At 32.3% G+C, this 15,176-nt stretch overlaps 2 protein-coding genes across 2 annotated transcripts; one reads left to right on the top strand and one right to left on the bottom strand.

Moving 5' to 3' along the window:
- Positions 1-1,939: 1,939 nt before the first annotated feature.
- LOC133696423 (rRNA-processing protein fcf2-like) lies at positions 1,940-4,006 on the top strand. The gene is made up of 6 exons (XM_062118612.1): positions 1,940-2,080; positions 2,164-2,397; positions 2,512-2,572; positions 2,741-2,818; positions 2,955-3,070; positions 3,642-4,006. Exons 2-6 carry the CDS (start codon positions 2,165-2,167, stop codon positions 3,748-3,750), a joined length of 597 nt encoding a protein of 198 aa, XP_061974596.1. The 5' UTR covers positions 1,940-2,080; position 2,164; the 3' UTR covers positions 3,751-4,006.
- A 2,470-nt stretch (positions 4,007-6,476) lies between these two features.
- On the bottom strand, positions 6,477-9,616 carry LOC133696206 (pyruvate dehydrogenase (acetyl-transferring) kinase, mitochondrial). The gene is made up of 6 exons (XM_062118318.1): positions 9,214-9,616; positions 8,403-8,661; positions 8,103-8,283; positions 7,727-7,874; positions 7,340-7,553; positions 6,477-6,891 (listed from the first exon to the last, which is right to left on the bottom strand). Exons 1-6 carry the CDS (start codon positions 9,469-9,471, stop codon positions 6,833-6,835), a joined length of 1,119 nt encoding a protein of 372 aa, XP_061974302.1. The 5' UTR covers positions 9,472-9,616; the 3' UTR covers positions 6,477-6,832.
- Between the last annotated feature and the right edge of the window lie 5,560 nt (positions 9,617-15,176).

A 15,176-nucleotide genomic window follows, 5' to 3' on the forward strand; every position in this document is an offset into this window, starting at 1 on the left:
AATACTATTAATTATTATAAAAATAATAATATTTATAACACCAAAGATAATATTATTAATATTAATACTTTTGATTATAATATTTATAACACAAAACTACTATTTTTAATTCCGAGAATATTGAAAACACAACTAATTATATTTTTTTATATTAAAAATTTGAATTCTTATAAAAATAATAATATTATAGCACAAATAATAATATCTTTGATATGAATATGTTGAATTATAAGAAAAATAATAATATTTTGATATGAATACTTTGAATAATAAGAAAAATAATAATATGTTTTATATGAATACTTTGTGTTATAAGAAAAATAATAATATTTACAACGCAAATTATAATATGTTTTATATTAATACCTAGAATTGTTGAATATTTTTAATAATACTACGCCGCGGACTCACTTTTTATTTTTAGAAAAAATACCATAAAAGTTTATAATATAAATAATAATATTTTCTTTCAAATCTATTAATTATTTTATTAATAATAATAATAATATTTAGAATTCTAAGACCCAGGAACCTGGGGTCTTGATGGAGGACCCAATAATAATTGGGTCCTGACGTTAGACCCAATAATAATTGGGTCTTGACACTAGACCCATTGATCTTGAGTCCTGACGTCGGACTCATTTCCCTTGGGTCCAGCTGCACTACCCAATAATAATAGCAATTTTTAGTTTCACTTTTTAAATCAAATCTATTGTTGTTTTTTTAATTTAGCAATTATTTTATTAATAATATTAATTATTATTAAAATAATAATATTTATAACACAAAAGATAATATTTTTTATATTAAAAATTTTAATTCTTATAAAAATAATAATATTATAACACAAATAATAATATCTTTGATATGAATATATTGAATTATAAGAAAAATGATAATACTTTGATATTAATACTTTGAATAATAAGAAAAATAATAATATATTTTATATGAATACTTTGTATTATAAGAAAAATAATAATATTTACAACACAAATTATAATATTTTTTATATTAATACCTCGAATTGTTGAATATTTTTAATAATACTACGTCACGGGCTCACTTTTTATTTTTATAAAAAATACTGTAAAAATTTATAATATAAATAATAATATGTTTTCAATATTAATACTAATATTTTCTTTGAAATTAATTAATTATTTTATTAATAATATTAATTATAATAAAAATAATAATATTTTTAAAACAAATAATAATATTTAAAATCCTAGGACCCAAGAACCTTGGGTCTTGATGGAAGACCCAATAATAATTGGATCCTGACGCTAGACCCATTGATCATGGGTCCTGATGCCGAACTCATTCCCTTTAGGTCCAGCGGCATGACCCAAGCGCCAGATGTCCCCAAGTGGGGTGCGAGCATGAGTCACGTCCAGCGCAAACCAAGCATCATGTGTGCGCTGGGATGTGCCTAGCCCCCGAGCAGGCAGCCCAAGCGTCACGTATGAGCAGGGGTGTGCCAAGCACTGAAGCTAGAGCCTAAGCGCCACATGTACACTTGGACTTCCCAGCACACAGTCAAACAACCTAAGTACCCAAGGCTGGGCAGACCGAGCGCCAAGTGGTTGCAGCCAGGGGTGCGGCCAGCAAGCGTGGCTTCTCCAGCACCCAGGCCTAGCAACCAAGCCTCAAGTGTCCGCAACCCTCCTAGGCATCCTTCCAGCCTAATGCTTGGGTCTTGCAGGCTATAGCTTCTTCTCATGCTCCCACCAATAGTATAGTCCATAATGAAAGCAATCACAATCTACAGTCCCCGTGCTATAATATAGAAAAATATAATTCAAGTGAATTCACTCATAATAAACAATATTTCACGTTACAGTTAAACATTAATTAGTTTTAATTATAGTTAATCGATTTTCATTTACTGAAATTAATGAGAGAGTTGCTTTTATTGGGCTCGTTCGTTTGTTTGAAAGTGGGCTGTTTATGAAGCTAATAAGTACAGCCCATTAAGAACACTTGAACCCCGTTGTCTTCAGCACTTGATAGGGCTCCGGTGTCATCTCTCTCCAGTCTGATTAGCTGCGGCCATCATCACCGGCGGTTTCACCGGGTTGGTCCTTTTCTTCTTTTAGCTATCTCTCTCTCTATAGCTTTTTATGTTGGTTTCTTATTTTTTTGGCTCCCACAAATCAGAATGGCCGAGAAAGATAAAGGGCCAATTATTGGGCTTTCATGGCAGCCAAAGTTGCCGACTTTATCGTCGTCTACAACAAAAAATATCAAGAACTCAGTTGAGCCTGAAAGCAGCAGTGCACTTTGGAAAACCAATTCACAGCTTGTTGATGTCTTATTTGTGCCACCCAATGATCCCATTAAGTTAAACAAGTTACTTAAAAGCCAACGCAAAGACACACTAGGCAAGGATTGGTATGTTTTCAATACTAAAGTTCCTATCTTCTTTTTTTACCTTAACTTAGAACAAACAAAATGAATTAACCACTTGGTGTGTGTGTGTGTGTTTTTCTTGAATTGCTGAATTAGGTTTGATATGCCTGCCTCAACTATAACTCCAGAGTTGAAAAGGGATCTCCAGCTGCTTAAGGTGCTATTTGCTATGTTTATGTATTTAGTTATTTTGTGCGAATTTAGCTTAACATGGTGTGATGCTTCGAGTTTCGTGTGGAGTGATCAAATAGTTAGGAGTCTCGTGTGATTTAAGAACTGTGATATTTACTTGTTGGGCTGCCGTTTTCTTGCGTTAATGATATAGCTAAGGAGTGCTATTGATCCGAAGAGACACTACAAGAGGGGTGATTCAAAGTCAAAAGAGCTACCTAAATATTTCCAGGTAAACCCTTGGTGACTGTATCAAACTAGAACAGACACTTGGAATGACATCATATGCGGTTTTTGTTGCTCCTTTTTTCTTTTTTCCTTAACTGGGTTAAGTGGTAAAGCATTCTGTGTTTTTGACAAATAATCAGGTGGGCACAGTTGTAGAATCTGCAACAGATTTCTACTCTGGTAGGCTAACTAAGAAGGAGAGGAAAGTAACCATTGCAGATAAACTGCTTTATGATCAAACTTTCAGTGCTTACAGGTGAGAGATAGACAGAGACATGATTACATTTTTTTGTTAAAAGAAACATGATATGATTATTAGTGAAAGATGATGACTACGACGATTATGATGTATTTCAATGCTGTTCCATAATATGTTTCATTGAACATTTCTTATTGTTGAGGGAAAAAAATAATCACAAAGTAGTTGCACCAACTCGTTTCAAAGGAAGACACAAGATTATCAATCCATCACATTAACACATAGGGACAACTTTTAACCGTCAATGTCTTTGAAAGAGCATGGTTTTTTATTAAAATAGTAGATTGGGTATCTTGTAGATTGATTGTTTTACATCACAGTGTGAAATTACAGTTCAAGCATGAAACCATGCTAGTTGATGAACCAAAAATACTAACCATGTCAATATTCTTGTTGCTATCTAGATTTCTGTCATAACTTTAACAAACTGATATTGGTGCTATATATCAAAGGAGCTGATTTTGAGATCATTGATAAACAATGTTTCTGGTAAATTGATTTTTGCTGATTTTTTAGGCAGCATACTGCTAATCTTGCTCATATTGTTTATCGTAATAACATGTTACAGGAAGCGTAAGGTTCGAGAGATTGAGGAAAAGAATCGCCCAGGTGGAAATGATAAATGGAAGATAAAGGGTAAACAATCCTGGAAACGTGCCAAGGAAAGAAGACACTAAAATTTATGTACTATAGTTTTACAATTTACATCTTCAGAGGGACTTAAATATGATGGATAGTGTCAGAAAGATTGTTGGAGCACAGCAGAATGAACTTTATTCTCAGAAATTCACAGAAAAAGGACAGATTTGAAATATGCTTACCAGAGCTATGCATTGCTATAAACTTTTCTCAGCTGTTGTTATGTGGCTGTATCGTATAAATTCCATGTAGGCTAATCATTTGAATGGCAAGAAACCGTTATATTGAGTTTAATCATGATCTTATTATCTCCTAAAAAATTTTCAAGTCGATGGGCTTCTCATCTGTAGATCTGCACTTTGCTGTCAGTAGGAGTCATTTTGTACAAGTTAAATCATGTATGTGCACTCTATGGTCTATAGAAACACTTTTTAGGGGAGGATGCTAGCGAGGATGAACGAGGGAGGAGAGATGAAAAGGAAAAGATTAGCTTGAGTTGGCAAGATGAATGGAGAACGAAGGTAAAAGATCTTTTCTCTCGTGCAAGCCGAACAACTAAATGGATCGGTCTACAAACAAAAAACACAACTCTACTACACTCGTAACTGATTGGGTTAGAGGAAGCCCATGTCTGAAGCGCGAACCACGCGGGACAATATCTTGTAAGTTGTCTTTTCGAGAACATTAATGGAGCTACGTTTTAATACATCCAAATGTTAATGCTGTTATTCCCAAACATACACATACGTGCTATGAGATAGAGAAAATCTGCAGGAGATTCATATGGGGTCAACAAGAAGGTAGAGACAAAATCCATCTTGTGAGTTGGAACAAGATGTGTCGGCCGAAGGAAGAAGGCGGGATGGGGTTAAAGAAAATGAAGTCAATGAATAGAGCCTTTTTAATGAAATTGGCTTGGGGAATGATGAAGGAGAATCATCTTTGGGTAAAAGTTCTAAAGGACAAGTATATGAGCACTAGGAGAAGGGAAGGTAATCCGGTGGCAATACCGTCTGACTCAGTGTTGTGGAAGGCCATTTGTAAAGAATGGGACACGGTGAACCAGAATGCAACCTGGAATGTAGGGAATGGCAAACGGATTTTATTTTGGAGAGACAGTTGGTTGGAGAGTTATGGGCCTATCATTAATCATTTAGAGAGGGAGGTGCAGGTAGAGACTCTTGATTATACGGTGGCTGATATGATAGACGATAGGGGCAATTGGAAATGGGATGTGTTTGCCCATCTAATTCCTATGCAAATTGTGATGAGCATTGTTGGATACACTCCACCAATGCAAGATGGAATAGACGACACGGTGGGTTGGGATCATTCTTCAAATGGAAAGCTTACAGTCCGAACTGCTTATATGGTTTTAGAGGAAAGGGGGGAGATGGATCAAGACCCTATTTGGAGGTTGATTAGAAAGTGGCAAGGCATGGAGCGTATCAAAGTGTTTCTTTGGACGGTAGCCCATAATTCTATTATGACCAATGACCTGAGATATCGGAGACATTTAACAACTAATAGATTTTGTCATCATTGTGGTACTGAAGTGGAAACATTAACCCATGCGTTGCGTGATTGCCCTAAAGCTCGCAAAATTTGGGAGGTGTTCGTAAAGGTAGAGAATAGAGAGTTATTCTTCAGTCAAATTGGTATGCATGGCTTGTATCAAATATGTCCGCCAGAAATAGAAATACGGATCATGGGGCTTGGTCGTTGGAATTCGGAATAGCTCTATGGTATATTTGGAAAGAAAGGTGCAATAGAGTTTTTGGAGTAGATCAGGGTAATTGGTTTAGGGCTATTCTTGCTATAAAAAGAATGGTCCGGGATACTGAGTTTACTCAAAGGCATAGTAATGATGAGGGAAGAAGCAGTAAGGAAGATACTCAGGTTGAGTGGAAATACCCACAAGAAGAGCGGATCAAGCTAAACGTGGATGGATGCAGCAAAGGAAATCCAGGAGTGGCAGGTGCTGGAGGAGTGATTAGAGACCATTTGGGAGCGTGGATAGGGGGATTTGCAAGGAATATTGGTATTTGTTCGTCAGTTAATGCAGAGTTATGGGCGGTCTATGTTGGGCTTCCACTTGCATGGGATAGAGGGTTTAGGAGGGTGGATTTGGAATCCGATTCCAGAGTTGTAGTGGGTCTCATTAATGGGGATAGTGTGAGAGTGGACAGGAATTATAATATAATTATGCAGATTAAAGGTATGTTAGGGAGGGATTGGGAAGTAACAACTTATCATGTGTATAGGGAGGCCAATTGTGTGGCTGATTGGTTGGCAAATTATGGGCTAACTAGGGATTTATTAGTCAGGGGATCAGATGTGTTAGAAGAACCACCATCGGGGCTTTATCCCTTATTGTATTATGACCTGATTGGGTCTACTGTTACTCGTTCAATTTAGAAGGGCTTATTAGCCCCGATTATTACCAAAAAAAAAAAATGTTAATGCTCTGGTTTTCATATTTCAAATTGGATGATTTCAATTGTATACATGCTCTGCTCTGCGTTAACTGCCCAACAAAACTATTACAAACGTTCTAACTTAACGTTACACGCTGCTGCCTGATTTTTGTGGTAATGCATCACATTGTCAAAAGTGATTTTTAATTGATTTATTTAAATGATTTCTTTTATATTTTTTTTTATTTTTAATATCATTACATCAAAACAATTAAAAAACACAAAAGCATTAATTTAATATTTTTTTATAAAAAAAAAAAGCAATTTAAAAAACACTTTAACTATAATTCTATCGAATACAAGTTCAGAATCATGCATAACTGGGTATTGAAAATATGATTACACGTTACTGTCAGCATTTTTATCATATTGCAAACAAAGACTAATTGTGCCCTGTCACTAACGTTCTAACTAAACGGTTGTCAGCATGGCTGATGATGGATGCTCTTAGAAGTTGAATTATATACCTTTTGGTATGGATATGAATTGCAGAGCAAAATAGGCCAGCAGAAATAAAGATATTACATACAAGAAACCTCAAGATTATTGTTGGAAAAAGAAACCGCTATTGTTGCATTTCCCTTCACATAGGATTTCAATATTCCAAGAGTCGATTGTAAGAACTATGGAGTTGATCATTCATTCATGGCAAGGGTTCTTGTGAATCTCCCAATCGAGACAGATGAAGATATGCATCAGTTCCTGCACACACGCAACACCACAAATCAATGGGGAGATTTTGGTGGATCATCGGAACCTCGCATGCAAGCAACAAAGATTTCTACGAGAGTGGACCTTACATGTTAAGAGTAAAAACACATAATAAGAAATGCAGCAACTTAAGACCAAATCCTTTCTCGTTGAGGTGCATGAACATTTTCATCAATCAACCATCCAACACAAACCCCCCCCCCCCCCCCCCCCCAAAATCATATTCTCACCAACACGAGGTAGTTCAGGTTAAAAATAAGAAAACGTTCACAACATCTAACTTATTCAACATGTGAAATGTAATTCCAATCAAGAGATTTTCAAACATGTGCACTCTGGTTGAATTGTTAATATACTATGCATGTGCCTGTCTTCTTTACATCAAGAGACATAGTTGAGCAACATATTCTGAATGCACAAGATCAAATTATTAACTCACCATATCCTTCCATAGAGATAATTTGCAGATCACCTCCAAAGTACCGAGCATACAATCGACTAATTGGAAGCCCATAACCATATCCGGCCATTATTACTGCCTCACCAGTTCCAAGATCAGAATCCTCATCCAGAGGATTTCTGGCTGTGCTGTAGAGATATGTGAAAATTTTAGGAAGGCCACTTCTTGCTATGCCACCACCTTCATCTGAGACCTGAGATGCCAGTAAGACCAATTAGTTACGCATCTCATCATGAAATGATATTGCACAACATAAATTCTTAATGGTAGCATGTCAAGCAGTTGAAGAGAATGCCAGATATGAAGGAGGTGAAAAAGAAAAGATGTGGAAACCTACACTGACAGCTTAAGAAAAGAGCACATTACCTTTATAGTGACATCCTCAATGCCATCAGCAACTATTATTCTAACAGGTGGTGAAACCCTGTCCGAGTCCATGTGACGTTCTTGGACAGCACGCAATGAATTCTTAACCAACTCAAATACCATGAGTTGCAAGTGTGTTGGGACATACCTGTTACACAATTTGTTCAGCAACTGGAGTAGAAACAAATTTCTAATTGTTTTAAATGACAAGTAACAACTAATAGAGTCAAAGGAAACATTTCCATGAGAACATCAATAAAGAGGATAAAGACCAGCAAAAGCAAACGAGACAGGCAGAGAAAGCAGGTAAGAACAAAAGCAATCAATGCAATTCACAAAAATGCAAGCTCAAACCAAGTGACAAAAATTAACTTACGGGAATGTAAAATTAGGATCCCCGTAGATATTAACAACAGGTGCACTGCCATACTCTCGTAAACATATTGCACGGGCATCATCACTGGCATTTTGTGCTACCTCAACTGGAGACATCTTTGTATGAATATAACCCACACAGTGAGGAGGGGGATTGGGATTGTGCAACTCCACGTGCTGTCCTGAGCATCATAAAAATTCAAGCATGATATGAAGTTCAGACGTAGCTCCAGACACAGTACGAAAATCCTTAGAACTTACAATGGCAAATTAAGAAAACAGTAAAATATGAAGAGCTGACCAATAAGCATTCGAATTCCAATTCTTGACATATAAAAGCGGTCAAGAAACTGATGGATCTCATCAAGATCCTCATGAACAATCTTTGGACCCAGCTCTTTCTTCAGCTGTTGAACTCCCAAAGCCATCATTGGAACCACATTGTTATGTCTGACCTTAATTGCCTTAATCATTTGTGTAAACTCCTTCTCATCATTTGTGCCCTTGATCTCAGGAAAGGATCTCATATCACGGAAAGAATCCAGATACCAATCTCGAACCTTGGAATAAAAAATTAAAATTGAATGAGGCATTTACTGAATATTTCCACCTTTTTTACGTATGAATAGAGATTCATAATAGCATAACCAAGTACTAGTTGGAAAACTGATATAATTAAGCACAAACAAATTAAAGCAAAGGATGGGGATATAAAATGAATGCTTTTGACTTCTCCCTTTTAAACTATAAAGAAAGGAAGATACTGATTCCAAAATGCTAAACAAAAACTGGTTAGGAGAATCACAAATGAAATCCTACGACCTTATACTTCGTATAAAAAGGAAAAGGATCTTCAAAAACTCAAGCACAATCACACTTTTTTTTCCTCAAAAAAACAGCAAGGCATCCTCTAGGTTCCCACTTTTCTGACAGTCAAAACACACATATATTAAAATAATCAAGAAAACACCAAACTCCCATGAAACCCCATTTCCATCATTATCCAAACAAATATCAAAAACCCAACACAAATTTCAAAACATTAATCAAAAGAGGATAAAAACCAACAAAATATAATATCTCTAAAACACTTGAAAATATCAAGAGGGTACCTTTAAAACGGCAGGTTTCTCAGATAAGCCATAAGGAAGGGTTTCCAGCTCAATAGCTCTCCTGGCAATCCTAATGGGCAATTCTTTATGAAGAAACTGAGCAGCAATCAACAAATTCCTCTCAGTAGGAACTGAACCAAACTCCATCATGTACCTTAAACTCACCCCAGTTTGTTTCATGCAACCCCATCTTTGCACTTCCTCAAACATGCTCTTTGACAAAATTCCACACGCTTTCTTGGCAGCCATCACCACCATGCAACCCCAAAAACTCACATAAAACGGTAAAGCATCAAACTTTTTCTCTTTTTAGATGCAAGAGCAAATAACTTTAATAGAGAAATTGAGAAATAAACAGAATGGACAAGTGGTGATACGGTGAGACAGCCAAAGTGGTCCTCTTTCTGTTCTCTCTTCAACTGTTATATCTGGTCAGAATTTAACCAGAGGTTAATGGGCAGTTTCCTTTTGGGTTTTTTTGGCTTAGAGGGAACGGTAATTAATATATAGCTAGTATAGTATCTTTGTTAGTTATTTCATTTAAAATTTAAAATATTAAAAAAATTGCTTTAAAATAATTTTTTTATTTTGAATTTTTTATGTTATTGTTAAAAAATAAGAACTTTAATAGAGAAATAAAAAGAATGGACAAGTGGTAATATGGTGAGACAGCCAAAGAGGTCCTCTTTCTGTTCTCTCTTCAACTGTTATGTCTGGTCAGAATTTAACCAGAGGTTAATAGGCAGTTTCCTTTTGGGTTTTTTTTTGGCTTGGAGGGAACTGTAATTAATATATAGCTAGCTAGTATAGTATCTTTGTTATTTCATTTAAAATTAAAAAAATTAAAAAAAATTGCTTGAAAATATTTTTTTATTTTGATTCTTTTAATATTATTGTTAAAAAGTAAATTTAAAAAATAAGAAATATATTATTTTAATATATTTCAAAAAAAAATTAAAAAACAACCGCTGTGACAAGGTAAAATACTGGCATAATACTATTTTCGATTGATTAATGGATAAGGACGAGAAAGACTGATTCTTTCGTTCGTTTTTGGATTCATTACTGCCTTTTTGGGTATATTATTATTGTGATCCCCTAGCTTTTAATTTTGTTCTTGTTAACTCCTTTACTAAAACTTTATGCAATTTAACCCTCAAAAATTTATGTTTTTTCTTAATAACACCAGTCATCTTATTTAGAATTCGAGATAAGTTAATAAACCCCTGATTTACAAGGCAGTGATCCGTGGATTCGTAAAGTATTTATATTTTTTTCCCATCGAATATAATTTTTTGTCTTCTTATAAGAAGTAAAATTGATCCCACATATTAAATAAAGATACTAAAGGGTTTTAAATATCGTAATTTACATCATTTTTTTAGTTTAATGACTTAGTTTTTAGTTAATATATTTTTAATATTTATCTGCGCATATAATTATGGAACGCACGCATCAGTTTATAAATTAATAATTAATTTTTTTTATTTTTTTATGTTGAGAGAATTGCACGCATAGGCAAAGTCTAAAGTCCGATCTTTCATCCACGAGGGGGCCTTGTTGTAGCTTGTTTGGTGATGAGCTGGATCGCCGAGGGATTCAAAAATTTTACCTTAGATTCATAGGCGCATATAATTATGGAATGCACGCATCACATGACTTAGTTTTCAGTTAATATATTTTTAATATATATATATAATTATAATTATAATTATTAAATGCACGCATCAAATTAATAATTAATAATTAAAATTTTTATTTTCTTATGTTGAAAGAATTGTCTGGTCTCCAATTATTTAGTATTACGTAAACATAATAACAATATTTAAATTTATTATCAAATTTATTATCACAATCTCAAACATCACCAAAAACTATTTTTAAAAGAAGTTTTAAAGAATTGTTTAGTCTACAATTATTTAGTATTACCTAAACATAATAACCACACTCCAATTATCATGAATTCAAACAATATAAACAACTATTTCTATAAAAAATTTCGTTAGTGTTCAAAGCATTAAAAATAAGACACGATACATATTTATTTGATAATTTATATTTTAAAAATATAAAAATTTATTTTAAAACTATTTTCATTTATTTTATACTATTATCTATTTCTTTTCAACTAAATATATTTTAGTTTTTTATGTATAATTTCTTTTATCATGGTATATTAAGAGCGTGTTTGGCAGTGTGGTTGCGGGTGCTTTTCAAATAACTTTTCGTGCCAAAATGCATGCCAACGATGTTTTTTCATTTTTTAAAAATTATTTTTGACATCAGCACATCAAAACGATCCAAAACGTATAAATCATATTAAATTTTAACAAAAAAAAAATTCAAATTTTTTGAAAACACGGCCGCAGCCGCGTTTCCAAACGGTGCCTAACTAACGTGACCTTAACATGTTAAATTAGTGGACCAGCAAAACTTACTGATGTACTCGCTAACATTATTAGTGTCCTTTGATTATTATACACCATACAAATATTTTGCCATGTGACGAGATATCATTGTATTTGGGTTTTACACGATTTTATTTTAAAATTGGCACATTTAATCAAAAGTCTTAATAGAATAATATTGTTTGAAAAAAATTAGTGAAATGATACATTACCTTGTTGTTGTGCTTTTAAAACACGATATTTGTTAAATATTATTATTCCTTAGCGTCACAAGATAGTTATCGCGCTTCAGAATAACAATATTTAAATATATCGCGGTTTTAAAGTACAAAAACTATCAATTAGTCAGCTGTTGGATACAATTATACAATTGATCGACCATTTCACATAAAAATCATAATTTTATGAATTTTTTTCTTTCAAAATATTTTTACGAGTGAAAACATATAGTTTTGTCCAACTTGTAAACTAAAAAAACAAACTCCAATTAAAATCTTAAAAAGTAGTTGTTCACATAGTAGTTCTTACATGTGATTCTGAGCAGTCATGTATGAGTATGTCATAACTATATGAGGATTCGCTCTAGACAAGTTACATGAATAGCCTAACATGTACATTTATAGATCAATGAGACAGATTTAGGTTTAGGAAGAGGTCTGGTCACGTCAGACCAGAATAATGACTAAAAAAAATCATAACTTTTTATCAAATATTTGGATCATACTTAAATTTATATAAGAGTTTTTGAAAGCTATATTTCTTAAAGTAATTATGAAATCACTACTCCGATTATTGGATCTTTAGATTTCAAAAATCTCACCTCGGAGCCCTGGTTTTGACAATTTTATGATTTTTGTTATGAACCGGTCGATCAGTTAATCTTGAAGTTAAATAGATGTTGCGGTTGTAAACCGCAATATCAATTAAAATTTTATCATGGTTTTTAAGTATGCCATAAGAATATGTTTTTTTTCACCATTTTTTGTTGTTGTTATATTATTTCACTATTTATCGCTATTTATTTGTATTTTATATGTTAATTGACCAATTTATCTGGTTGTATGGGTATATGTTAAGAAGATAAATAGCATTAATGCCATGGTCTTCCTTTATTATTTACGAGGATGCATTAATGATGGAGTGATAGTAGTATGTGCAACAGTGATGGTGATAACATGTATTAATAATAATAATAATAATAATTAATTTTTTATATTTTAAAATTTTTTAAAAAAATTTATGTGTTTTTAGATATTTTGATATGTTAATATTAAAAATAATTTTTTTAAAAAAAAAATATTTTTATACAATCTAACCCTCAAAATTTTATGTGAATTATTTTTAATAACACCTGAGAATTTGAGATAAGTTAATAAAGCCCTGATTTACAAGGCAGTAATCCATGGATTCATAAAGTATTTAATATTTGGAAATCTTGCAAATCAGCTTGTTTCCACCAATTGAATTTTTTCTCTTCTTATAAAAAATAAAATTGGTGCCACGTATTAAATAAAGATATTAAAGGGTTTTACACAACACACCGTCAAATATGTTAATTTAATATTTATGAGCGCATAAATTATGGAATGCACGCATCAAGTTATAAATGAATAATTAATAATTAATATTTTTATTTTTTATTATGTTAAAAGAAATGTCCAGTACACGGCTAAATTATCTATTATTACGCAAGCATAAGAGCAACACTAACATTGCACGCATAGGCAAAGTCTAAAAGTCCATCCCTAGCTGGACGATGAGCTGGATTCTAGACGCGGAGGGATTCAAAAAGTTTACCTTAGATTCATAGCGTGGTCAACCACATGGTTTACCGCGTTACCAATGATTAAAGCTTATTATATTAATTTTATCAATTTTGTTTTCATACTAATGATTTTACTACTATTATTATAATCATCCATAAAAAAAAACATCAGTTTTTTGTATTTTAATTTGAAATATTTTATATATGCTAATAATAATAAAAATATTAAGTGTGAATTTAAAAACTTATGCAAAAACTTAATTAAAAAAATTAAAAACCATTCATGTCAATAAATGAAAAACAATTACTAACGATAACTAAATACATATATGAAAACATTAAGAGATGAGTGTGGAATAAATATTTGATCTTGCAGCATGATTCATTTTATCCAATTATTTTCAATGATTTTTTTTATTAAAATTATTTTTTAATTTAATCAGATAATAGTATAAATAAACATACGCATAAAACTAATTTGATAAAATAAAAGGAAAAATATATATCACAGGGTTGCACTTATTAGAAATACTATAAAAAATAATATTTTTTTATTTTAAGAAATAAAGTTCAATTATATAAATATATAAGAAATTATAGATGAATTACAATAATATCTTCAAAAATTAAACCCATACAAAATATTTTTTAGAGAAAAAAACTTTTTAGAAAAAAAATCAAGACAACACATCGTTTGGTTTTTCTCACGATGCCTGGAAAAAAAATCGATGTTTTTTTACTTAAAAACTTATTTTGTATTTATTTTTTATTCAAAACACTAAGAAAATAGCATAAACATCTTGACAACCCCATAAGTAGCATTAAAAAACAAAAACACAAAAACTTGAAATCAAAAATCTTTTCCGATTTAGATATGGTTATCCAAGCAATCTCAATATGAAAAAACACATAAATGAAACTCCTCTTTCTAGATAAAACTCATTAATACTAAATCAATTCTTTTTATAGCTAAAATTAGTGTCCATACTCATTTTATCTTTTGGAATCCAACAATCTCTTTTTTTTTTTCCTCTCAAACCATAAACTAAAATTAAAAATGCAAAAAGAGACCCTTTGTACGAAAAATTGTATTGCAAGAACATGGAGAGACCAAATAGATATAATTTATAAAGTTTAATGACTAGAGTTGATCTTTTGTGATAACTTTAAACTCATTATTTGTTATCGACATGCTTTTCACTTTGATCCTCATTTCAATCTTGTTCTTAGTGAACAAATTAAATTTAATTGTGATGTAACTTGACTCAAAAAATATAATCACGCAACAAAAAAATAATAATCAAATTAAAAAAAATAAGAAATAATGAACAATTAATCCAAAGCACACGTGAAGGTGAAGTGGTGAACAATGTTGTTGTATAGTAAAATTGTCACAACAATTATTCATTAATTTGGCGTGAAGAAAATATAATCACAACAAGAAAAGGTTTCAGGATTAAAACAAAAGGAATAAAAAATTAGGAACAGTCAATCCAAAATAAACATGAAGCGATGAACACTGTTGATGCATTGTAAAATGGCCACACATCTTTGTATTTTTCTGTGATGATATGATGCTGTGGTTTCGTGGGAAAGTACAGTAGAAATGGACAGAGTCTATTTTGGTGAGGCTGTCGTTTCTCACTCCCCCCCGACTGCCAGGAAACTTGTGTGGTCATGGAATGCCTGCAAATTCATATCAACTTTTTATTTTATCTATGCTGTCATTGTGCTTGTTTTTATGTTTTAAAAAAGATATTTTTAAAAACATTAGGTTATGTTTCTATAAT

This window comes from Populus nigra, chromosome 6, assembly GCF_951802175.1.
Source record: "Populus nigra chromosome 6, ddPopNigr1.1, whole genome shotgun sequence".
Classification (NCBI taxonomy): Eukaryota; Viridiplantae; Streptophyta; class Magnoliopsida; order Malpighiales; family Salicaceae; genus Populus; species Populus nigra.

Excerpts from the sequence above, each read along its gene's own strand:
- LOC133696206 (XM_062118318.1), bottom strand. The coding sequence starts at position 9,471 with ATGGTGGTGATGGCTGCCAAGAAAGCGTGTGGAATTTTGTCAAAGAGC. Across the intron at positions 8,662-9,213 it reads AGAAACCTGCCGTTTTAAAG|GTTCGAGATTGGTATCTGGA; the intron begins GTACCCTCTTGA and ends TTTTATTCCAAG. Across the intron at positions 7,554-7,726 it reads TTGAGGATGTCACTATAAAG|GTCTCAGATGAAGGTGGTGG; the intron begins GTAATGTGCTCT and ends CTGGCATCTCAG.
- LOC133696423 (XM_062118612.1), top strand. The coding sequence starts at position 2,165 with ATGGCCGAGAAAGATAAAGGGCCAATTATTGGGCTTTCATGGCAGCCA. Across the intron at positions 2,398-2,511 it reads GACACACTAGGCAAGGATTG|GTTTGATATGCCTGCCTCAA; the intron begins GTATGTTTTCAA and ends TTGCTGAATTAG. Across the intron at positions 3,071-3,641 it reads CAAACTTTCAGTGCTTACAG|GAAGCGTAAGGTTCGAGAGA; the intron begins GTGAGAGATAGA and ends AACATGTTACAG.